This window comes from Salvelinus sp. IW2-2015, linkage group LG6.2, assembly GCF_002910315.2.
Source record: "Salvelinus sp. IW2-2015 linkage group LG6.2, ASM291031v2, whole genome shotgun sequence".
Classification (NCBI taxonomy): Eukaryota; Metazoa; Chordata; class Actinopteri; order Salmoniformes; family Salmonidae; genus Salvelinus; species Salvelinus sp. IW2-2015.
In genome coordinates this window covers 2,742,569-2,754,071 of record NC_036846.1, presented here as the reverse complement: position 1 = coordinate 2,754,071, position 11,503 = coordinate 2,742,569, and the positions used below count along the sequence as shown (strand labels likewise).

At 42.6% G+C, this 11,503-nt stretch overlaps 2 protein-coding genes across 2 annotated transcripts; one reads left to right on the top strand and one right to left on the bottom strand.

The window, feature by feature from the left end:
• Nucleotides 1-562: 562 nt before the first annotated feature.
• On the top strand, nt 563-3,571 carry LOC111965544 (uncharacterized). The gene is made up of 2 exons (XM_023989705.2): nt 563-966; nt 1,695-3,571. Exons 1-2 carry the CDS (start codon nt 884-886, stop codon nt 2,584-2,586), a joined length of 975 nt encoding a protein of 324 aa, XP_023845473.1. The 5' UTR covers nt 563-883; the 3' UTR covers nt 2,587-3,571.
• On the bottom strand, nt 3,277-6,178 carry LOC139027963 (uncharacterized). Its single transcript, XM_070444184.1, has 2 exons — nt 4,955-6,178; nt 3,277-3,404 (listed from the first exon to the last, which is right to left on the bottom strand). The coding sequence occupies exons 1-2, from the start codon at nt 5,511-5,513 to the stop codon at nt 3,277-3,279; spliced, it is 687 nt and encodes a 228-aa protein (XP_070300285.1). The 5' UTR covers nt 5,514-6,178.
• Between the last annotated feature and the right edge of the window lie 5,325 nt (nt 6,179-11,503).

Here is an 11,503-nt window from a genome sequence, read left to right as displayed (position 1 = left end):
CTACAAACATTTAACTAGTTAAAGATAATGAATATATGACAACTAGACACAAATATTTAAACAAAAAAATTTTCATACAAAGTCAAGTCGAGTTGGCTATAACAGTACAAAGTGAGTATGTGTGTGGGAGTGTGTATTATGGTGTGTATTATAATTTCCCATCAGAAACATGTATCCCCATTTCCCAATCAAATACCTTCATCGATACCACAAAGAAATATATATATCTGTATTTTTCTCCAATCTGGCAACCCTCATAACATTCGACATAGCCTTGTAAATCGTGTAGGCCTAATGTTGCCTACACGAAAAAAGGGCCTTTCAAGTTCACCAGTATCCCAAAGTATGAAGTGAAAACAAGCATAAAAAACAGTTTTGCAATTAATAAAAACAACGACATCATAAGGCTACTATTATATTATAATTATTTCGGTGACAACCTGGATGATTAACAATATTGGGTTGTTAACACGTTTATTTTATCCTATAAATAAATGTGGGACACAAACAAAGGCAGTGTTGAACACCATTTCCCATCATTCATTGCTCTAATAACTTTCAAAAGATTGTTCCGAAACTTGCCCCCAAAAATGTATTTTCCTATGAATGAAGTCGCACAATTCTTTTTGTATTGTCCTACGAATTAAGTTTCACAAAAATGTGTCTTTTCACACCAATCAAGCCTCACAAAAAAACGTACGAAATGTGCTGAAATACGCTTTGTGCATATTTGCACGAATTGAGTGAGATTGTGCTGCAACAGGCCTAACGCTTCGAACACACCGACTGTGTTAAGCTTAGTCGAAGCTCTTGATTTTTGTTTGGAGAGGAATTCCGAAGTTAGTTTCGTCTGGACCGGAGCCAGTTCGATCACCTGCTCCAGATGGTTGGAGCCAGGATCGCCCGGATGGATACCAACTACCGGGAGTCCATCAGCCCAGTTGAATGCCTGGCGATTGGTCTCCGGTAAGCTACATTCTAGTACATTTTTAAAGCCTTTGTTACCATAATTGATTGATATTTGATACATTGTTTTTATGTGCAACCTAGCTAGCTAAAGGGCTCTCTAGTTAATAGTCCCTATTTCACATCAGATGTACTTTTACAGAATGTTCATTGGGACTATAACTTTTCCCAAAGTTGGTTTATAATCCTTTTTTAATTATGCAATGTTACCAAATGAAAATAATGTTGAGGCGCCTTCTGCCCTGATGAAGGTAGGCTAGTCTTATCCAGGACCCATTGTTGTTCAAGATAGTTAGTCATTCATTACATTCTTATTGGACTCACATACACTCTTAGAGAAAAAGGTTCCAAAAGTGTTCTTCTGCTTTCCCCATAGGATAACCATTTTTGGTTCCAGGTATAATACATGGAACCCAATAGGGTTCTACTTGGAACCAAAAGGGGTACTACCTGGAACCTAAAAGGGATCTCCTATGGGGACAGACAGAACCCTTTTAAGTAGATAGTACCATTCTTTCTAAGAGTAGAGTTGGCCTGGACTACAGTTTATTGATATAGTCATAGACTGAATTGTACTGTTTCAAGGCATTGTTAATGATGGTTGATGAGTATTACAATATAATTAGTAGAGCATAATAAACAGTAATGAGGTAGCTATATGAGTAGATATATGTGGGTGGAATTCAAGTTACACACAATATTGATCACTATTTTGAATTATATTTCAGATTCTTGGCGACAGGGGACTCCTACAGGACTATAGGATTCAGCTTCCGACGGTCCACGGTGGCAGGCATTGTTCCCTCTGTGGCACAAGCCATTTGGGACTGTCTGGTTGGTGAAAACATGCCTGTCCCCAAGGAGGAAGACTGGAGTGCCATTGCTGCCGAGTTCCTGGAGAGGTGGAATTACCCCAACTGTCTTGGCTCCATTGACGGGAAACATGTAATCCAGGCTCAACCGTGCTCAGGTTCGCAATTCTACAACTACAAGGGTACATATTCAGTTGTACTCTTGGCTGTAGTCGATGCCATCTACTGTTTCCGAGTTGTCAATGTTGGTGCTTACGGCAAGGGAAGTGATGGCGGTACCCTCCGGGACGCTGCCTTTGGCCAGGCACTTCAGGATGGCACCCTGGAGATTCCACCACCTGCATCACTCCCCGGGGCTGAAGACCTGGGACCTGTTCCCCACGTCTTTATCGGTGATGAGGCCTTCCCTTTAAGACCCAACCTCATGAGGCCCTACACTGGATGCCAGCTGCCATTGCCAAAGCCTGTAAGGATCTTTAACAAACGACGGTCCAGGACAAGGTTAGTTGTTGAATGCGCCTTTGGGATTCTGGCAGCCCGGTGGAGAATGTATCGGCGAGTGCTTGATCTCAGCCCCTCAAATGTCGATGCCTGCGTGAAGGCCACGTGTGTTCTCCACAACTACCTGCAGAAGTCATTCCAGGAGCCGCTCCGGATGGAGATGGGCATGCCAAATGGTCACCTTCCTGATGTCACCAGGGCAGGTGCCAACAACGCCCCCAGACAGGCACTCCAGGTGAGGGAGAAGCTGACCACCTACTTCTCATCGCCAGCAGGTGAAGTCCCATGGCAGTATGCCATGGAGTGAAAGGGCTCTTTTAAGAGCCCCATAACACAAAGGTTATTTTAAGAACCATCCACCGTTGTCCATAAAATTGCATTTTTCCCCCAGATTACTTTATGTATCATTGTCTCTCTTCATTTGGAAGCTATATTTAAGTGACATTTGGGAGTAAAGACCACACCTTAAAACCCCTTCCCTCTCCCATTAACGTCAGTATTATACACACCTGGCATGGTACATCAGGTGAGCGGGAGCACTAATTAAGGTTATACGACATACAGTTAGTATGATAACAAAGGGAAAGGGTAACCTAGGGTCCATACAAATAGTACAGTTTACCACCATGTTCACTGGCCTGACAAAATACAGGTGGAAAAAAAACTAATTAGGAAGAGAATGTGTTTTTACTTTCATCTTGTCTTAGATCTGCAAAGGTGTAGGGAAGAAATAAGCAGATTAAGTCTAAATGAGATATTAATAAACAACTGACACAACTGTCACGAACCGGCTCAAAGCCTGTAACAAAAGGGAGACAACGTGGAGATAAGGAGTAACAATATATATATTTATTAAGTAAAGTAACTAGGTATAATATACAATGGTGTGTGTAATCAGTAATCAGTAGTGTAAGTGAGTGTTTTGCATGCATGAATGTGATAATGCAGGGTGTTGAAAGATGCTAAAGCAAAAAACCACCAAGAAACACAACAAAATCTATAAAGGTGTCTGCATGGAGAGAGTCTCCTCCATGAATGGGGAAGTGGTGTATTTATCCTGGGAGACACCGGGCCCAGGTGTTTCCCATGTAGCTGACGACCCTCCCAACTCCGCCCACCGGCATCCTAATAAGGAAACAAGAACAAAGAGAGAATACAGCAGACAGAGTGGGAGGGTCGTCACACAACTGACTATGAAAACATTATAATTTAATAAGTATTCAAGTACAGGAAAGAACATGACAGGTATGTGTGTTGTAAAAATGTTTAAAAAAATAAAACTACTGAAAGAGGTGTGTGTACCTGTAAAAAAAAAAAAAATGTGTAGCCTGTAATCTGTAAGAGAACAAGGGCATGTATTTTTGGCACAATTGCAGAACGATACAGAGACTACTCATAAAGCCTAGACGTAGTAGGGGAACTTCAGACATGGCCATAAAGAGAGAGGGCAGGGCACTGGAGATCTGAGGTACAGAGAGGAGTGGAGGAGAGGTGTGTGTCTCTGTCTCTGAAAAAAGAAAATAATATGTAGCCATAACACAGCTAAACAAACAAATGGCCCCTGGACGTCATGGACCAGTCGATGGAACATAACTTCACAAAAAGTTTCAACACCCTGGTTTTCAAGTGGTTTTAAATGAAAGAAATATATTGACCTTTAGTTTCGTAAGAGACCAACAAGAGCATCTGTGAAAATTCTGTCAATTCAGGAATCTTTGTAACACTAATAATGAATGCTATCCTAAGACTTTATTGTCACGTTCGTCGTAGTGAGGAGACCAAAGCGCAGCGTGATGTGAATACATCTTCTTTAATGAAACAAAGAACACTTAACAAACTAATACAAAACGACCGTGACGCTAAATATAATGATGGCAGACATGCAACATCACATAGACAATCACCCACAAAACAAACTGGAAAATGGCAACCTAAATAGGATCCCCAATCAGAGACAACGATAAACAGCTGCCTCTGATAGAGAACCAATCCAGGCCACCATAGACCTACATAATGCCTAGACTACACACACACACCTAGACATACTCAAAACCCTAGACAAGACAAAAACACACATACCACCCTCGTCACACCCTGACCTAACCAAAATAATAAAGAAAACAAAGATAACTAAGGTCAGGGCGCGACATTTATAAACAAATGACTTTATGAATTGACTATATTTAAACGGAACTGACGTGTGTGAAAAGAAAGGTACAATGAGGGAGGTCAAAACAACACCCAGACAACTCCTCTTCCTGTCCTTCCTGTCCTTCCTCTCCTCTTCCTGTGAGCTGCTCGGCTAAACACATACAAGCTTAACATAATAGAACACCATAAAAGGTGAGATTTATTTCAACTAAATACTGCTTGTATAGTGTAGTTAAGAGGCATAAATATTGGAACAGTGCGGTAACGTTGGTTTTACTTGCTGTTTACTCATGGAATTTGTATTTCAGAAATAAAGATGAATATGACAGGCAAATATTTAGACAGTAAACTTGTTTTGGGATATTATCTAACCTAGAAACAACAACGATACATTTGCCTCATATTAATACTTTGATCTGAAATACCAATTAGCCTACATGAGTATACTGTAAAAATGACCTACTTTACTTCACTGTCGCAACACTTATGACACTACCTGTGATGTGGAGAAAAGAAAAACGTACCATTGAACTCAGCTTTGAAAAGCAGCTGATACATTTGAACCTTGACTGCTGCTTGTCTTTGCTGAGGCAGCCTCTTCAGTGTTGGCACCAGGCTCATGGCAAAGAGGGTCTCTTCATCCTCCTTCCTGTGAGCATCAGGTTGGGCTGCATCCCTCTCGACGGCTTGGAGGAGCCTCTGCTGAAATGCGTTGAGTGGCTCTGGGGGCTGGTACCTCCGATGACACCTGGTGTGACGTTGTTTCTCTGTGTTTCTCTCCTCGTTTGTCTCCACGGCCACATCCTGTTCAACGAGGTCCTCAGTGGTCACTTCCGTGAGGTTCATAATCATCTCAGGTGGTCCGAGACCCAGAGGTGCTTTCACCATTTCATCATCTTCCATGGCTGCACCGGTGGTGGTCATACTTGTGGATGATGTAGATGTTGTAGAGGGTCTCGCTGCACCGGTGGAGGCTATGGTCGCACTTGTAGGTGACGTTGAGGGTCTTGATGCACCGGTGGCGACAACACTTGTGGATGACGTAGTAGAGGGTCTGGCTGTAAAATTGCCACTCGTTGCCATAGGCACAATAAATGGATCCAGAAAAGAAAGAATGTGGCAGAAGCGCCAAGCCTGCTGGCCTGAAGCTGCTGACCCAGACCTCTTCTTCTCTTTCTCTGCCCTTCTCTCTCTCTTTGATACCTGTCCCTGAGTCCTCTCCACTTCCTCCTACAGTCTTCTTCTACATAGACATGAACATGATAAGCCAAACCATTACTTAGCATAACTATAGTTATTAGATAGCTATCATGAACATGTCACCTACTGTACACATAGACACACACACACACACGGTTATCTGACCAAATTATCAGGGGTACAGTAGTCTCTACCGTTTCTATTATTATTTATCTGACATACACACTCACACTCTTTCAAACATGATTATTTTGTAAAGTTATCAGGCGTAGTAACTAGAATAATTTATATGACTTTCTTTCACACACCTCATTGGCTAGGTAAGCAAGCTACATTAACTAGCCACATCTAGCACAAGCTCACTCCTAAACTGACCTGCCAATCCTACTATCGTGGACCCTTGTCTCCAAGCAGTATTATTTGTGTTTATGTCCCTGTAGCTGTCAGCAGTTGTGTCACAAAGACACGGTTTTGAGGATACTGCGAAAAAGATTCCTCCATGTGTCCAACCGCATGCGACCATCTGCAAAAGACACCTGCATCAGTATAGTTGCCTAGCTGCGCAAAATGTTATGCAGCAGTGATGCAATGACACAGCCGGTGTGTTCGAAGCGTAAAGATGCAGGAAATATGAGATTGCAACACCCTTTGGATTAATTTGACCATTATTGGACACATTTATCTAAAGAAAAATATAGAAATTGTTGAATTCGTGTGACGCATAATGACATATTTGGCACAACGGTTAATTTTATTAGTCCATTATTTTTGCAAATACATACATATTATTCAATTGATTAATTGACAATAAACTTTATTGATGAGTTTCGGTAATTTTACAGAAATGTTCCTTTGCAAACACATGAATGAACGTTTTAGCATACTCTACATCTAAGGTTATAGACCTAGATTAGACGATGAGTACAGATCCACACGGGGGCGATAGAGTCAAGCAGACGGATCTCACCATTATGAACAGCCCASGGTTTTGTGACCAGAATATGAATTATATTTCCAATGGTGTGACAATGTATTATTTATTTATATAATGTGCAAACCACAAATTGACATCTGTGCCTCAGAAGAAGAGAAGATGTCAGATCTGACATAATTCGATTTGGTGACATATCTAGGATAAGCAGCAGCAGTGGCAGCGGTAGGCCAACTCTCAGTGTTCTGTAATAATTAACTCCTGGGTTAGATGACAGAATATACTCATGAATTCATTACAGCCATTGTGAAATGAAGTGTTCCTGTAAAAAAAAAAAACATTCAGACTTTTCAACAGTTGATGCAGTTGATACTGAACAAAATTATAAACGCAATATGCACCAATATCAAAGATTTTACTGTTACAGTTCATAGAAGGAAATCAGTCAATTGAAATACATTCATTAGGCCCTAATCTATGGATTTCACATGATTGGGAATACAGATATCTCCTCTTCAATGGCTGTGTGAAGTTGCTGGATATTGGCGGGAACTGGAACAGGCTGTCGTACACATCGATCCAGAACATCCCAAACAAGCTTAATGGGTGATATGTCTGGTGAGTACACAGGCCATGGAAGAACTGGGCAATTTTCAGCGTCCAGGAATTGTGTACAGATCCTTGCGACATGGGGCTGTGCATTATCATGCTGAAACATGAGGTGATGGCGGCGGATTAATGGCACAACAATGGGCCTCAGGGTCTCGTCAAGGGATCTCTGTTCATTCAAATTGCCTCAATAAAATGCAATTGTGTTCGTTGTCCGTAGCTTATGCCTGCACATACCATAACCCCACCACCACCATGGGAAACTCTTTTCACAACGTTGACATCAGCAAACCGCTTGCCCACACAACACCATGTACGTGGTCTGTGGTTGTGAGGCCAGTTGGAGGAATTCTCTAAAACAGTGTTGGAGGCGGCTTACGGTAAAGAAATTAACATTCAATTCTTTGCCAACAGTTCTGGTGGACYTTCCTGCAGTTCACAGGAATGTGTTGACATTTTCGTTCAGTGTATTTAGAGAGTTACGCCGATTCAGTTTCCGGATTATGATGCATTTACAGTACATGACACTACAACATTCTATGGTAGCCATGTTAGCGGCCATTTAACATTACATGGGGGATATTTCAATATTGCCTTGTAACTGAAGCCTATGTCTAGAATTATAAACTGGGTGGTTCGAGCCCTGAATGTTGATTGGCTGACCACGGGTATGAAAAAACATGTATTTTTACTGGTCTAATTACTTTGGTAACCAGTTTATAATAGCAATAAGGCACCTCAGGGGTTTGTGGTATATGACCAAAATACCCTCTCGGTCCTTATTGCTTAATTAGAACACTATTGTCTAAATATATGGCTCTGTCATATTGTGACCTTATTGGCAGGGTAACAGTGGAATTTGTATCAGTAAGAGGATTCTATGTATTACTGATTGTGGTGTCATAAACTAACATGATGGCATCAACATTATAATCAATCCTCAACCCTCTAAATACAGACAGACCCTGTCAGAATCTTCTACACTTTGAAGAAACTACTTCAGATATGAACTTCTAGACTAACTGTTGGTGATGTTGAAATTAAAGATGAATAGAGTATGCCAGGAGAGAGGTCAGAGAGAGCGTGATGAGCCATGCTGTAGTTGGTGTCCAGTCCAGTCCAGTCCAGCTTATTCTTCTCCAGGCCAATCCCAGGAACCAATTCCCAAGCCCAAAACCAGGCACAGATTCAGACTGAGGCTAAGAAACTTGCAAAGATAAGAAATTGGAGACTGGCTAAGAGACTGGTTAAGCATTTCTCTACGGCTGGCCATGCTTTCCACCTGGCTACCCCAACCCCGGCCAACAGCTCTGCACCCCCCGCAGCAACTGGCCCAAGCCCCCCCCCCCCACGTGCTACGGGTGGGTGTTGCTATGGTGACCAGTGAGCTAAGATAAGGCAGAGCTTTACCAAGCAAAGACTTATAGATGACCTGGAGCCAGTAGGTTTGGCGATGAATATGTAGCGAGGGCCAGCCAACGAGAGCATACAGGTCGCAGTGGTGGGTAGTATATGAGGCTTTGGTGACAAAACGGATGGCACTGTGATAGAGTGCATCCAATTTACCAAACGCGCTAACAAAAGGAGGTATTTGGACATAAATGATGGACATTATCGAATAAAACAAACATTTATTGTGGAACTGGGATTCCTGGGAGTGCACAAATGGCAAAAATCACAGAAGTTGGAGACTTATATCTCCCTCACTAACTTTAAGCATCAGCTGTCAGAGCAGCTTACCGATCCCTGCAGCTGTACACAGCCCATCTGTAAATAGCCCATCCAACCAACTACCTACCTCATCCCCATATTTGTTCTTGTTTTTCTGCTCTTTTGCACACTAGCATTTCTACTTGCACATCCTCATCTGCACATCTATCACTCCAGTGTCAATTGCTAAATTGTAATTACTTCGCCAATATGGCCTATTTATTGCCTTACCTCCTTACTTCATTTGCACACACTGTATATAGATTTTTCTATTGTGTTATTGACTGTACGTTTGTTTATCCCATGTGTAACTCTGTGTTGTTTGTGTCGCACTGTTTTGCTTTATCTTGGCCAGGTCGCAGTTGTAAATGAGAACTTGTTCTCATCTGGCCTACCTGGTTAAATAAAGGTTAAATAAAAAATAAAATAATAAAAAATAAGCTACAGGTTAAGCAACTAGCCGATGCTCAAGCTCAAGAATAGGACATAGCACGTCAAATATGTCACAGGAACTGGCTGACTGAGTGAAAGTGGACCATGCACTGGTAAATGAACTGGCGCAGGCTACGGATGAGTGTCAGAAATGGGTATCGAATGTTGCAGTTCTAAACGGACTGATGACAAAGGCTAAGATGAAGAAAGTAGAAGAGAAATACCCACAGACTTTGGCTTAGTATATGAAACGCTGGGAGAGACATACACCGGCTGAGAGACAGAAGTAAGCACAGAAGGGGCATAGCTAAAGCAGAAGTTGGATGCAATGGGAAAGAGATGAGAGGAAATAATACAACTGTCACTGTGCTGGCAAGCTGTTTTAATAAGGGATTTGGACCCAGAGCAGTGTGAGTATTACCTGAGGCCTGTAAATGCTATTCCTGGATGGCCCAGAGTACCTGACCCTCTGGCTCACCCCTCATGGGCCAAATGTGTCCAGGAAGAGGACTAGTGATTCCAGATCTGTGAGATGCCAGGATAGCTCACTTTCAGAGAGAACCTCTTGTCTAGGCCCAGCTCATACATTTAGGCCTATATGTTTAGAAGTAAAATAAACATGAAATGTATTGAAGCTACGTACTGAATTATCCTTGTTTCATTATAATCACTTGATTTCTACCAGCGTGTTAAATGTGCAACCAGAGGGAAAGAAACTCTAGACCACCTTTACTCTACACATGAAGACATGTACAAAGCTCTCCCTCGCCCTCCATTTGGCAAATCTGACCATAATTCTATCCTCCTGTTTCCTGCTTACAAGCAAAAACTAAAGCAGGAAGCACCAGTGACTCGGTCAATAAGAAAGTGGTCAGATTAAGCAGATGCTAAGCTACAGGACTGTTTTGCAAGCACAGTCTGGAATATGTTCTGGGATTCTTCCTGTGGCATTGAGGAGTACACCACATCAGTCACTGGCTTCATCAATAAGTGCATCGATGACATCTTCCCCACAGTGACTGTACGTACATACCCCAACCAGAAGCCATGGATTACAGGCAACATCCACACTGAGCTAAAGGGTAGAGCTGCCGCTTTCAAGGAGCGGGACTCTAACCTGGAAGCTTATAAGAAATTCCACTATGCCCTCCGATGAACCATCAAACAGTCAAAGCATCAATACAGGACTAAGATTGAATCGTACTATACCGGCTCTGATGCTCATCGGATGTGGCAGGGCTTGCAAACCATTACAGACTACAAAGGGAAGCCGCAAGCTGCCCAGTGACACAAGCCTACCAGACAAGCTAAATTACTTCTATGCTCGCTTCAAGGCAAGTAACACTGAAGCATGCATGAGAGCATCAGCTGTTCCGGATGACTGTGTGACCACGCTCTCCGTAGCCGATGTGAGTAAGACCTTTAAACAGTTCAACATTCACAAGGCCGCAGGGCCAGACGGGTTACCAGGACGTGTACTCCGAGGATGCACTGACCAACTGGCAAGTGTCTTCACTGACATTTTCAACCTGTCCCTGACTGAGTCTGTAATACCAACATGTTTCAAGCAGACCACCATAGTCCCTGTGCCCAAGAGCACTAAGGTAACCTGCCTAAATGACTACAGACCTGTAGCACTCACATCTGTGGCCATGAAGTGCTTTGAAAGGCTGGTTACGGCTCACATCAACACCATTATCCCAGAAACCCTAGAGCCACTCCAATTTGCATACCGCCCCAACAGATCCACAGATGATGCAATCTCTATTGCCCTCCACACTGTTCTTTCCCACCTGGACAAAAGGAACACCTATGTGAGAATGCTATTCATTGACTACAGCTCAGCGTTCAACACCATAGTGCCCTCAAAGCTCATCAATAAGCTAAGGACCCTGGGACTAAACACCTCTCTCTGCAACTGGATCCTGGACTTTTTTATTATTTTCTTTTTTATTTATTCATCCGTTATTTTACCAGGTAAGTTGACTGAGAACACGTTCTCATTTACAGCAACAACCTGGGGAATAGTTACAGGGGAGAGGAGGGGGGTGAATGAGCCAATCGTAAATTGGGGATTATTAGGTGACCGTGATGGTTTGAGGGCCAGATTGGGAATTTAGCCAGCACACCGGGGTTAACACCCCTACTCTTACGATAAGTGCCATGGGATCTTTAATGACCTCAGAGAGTC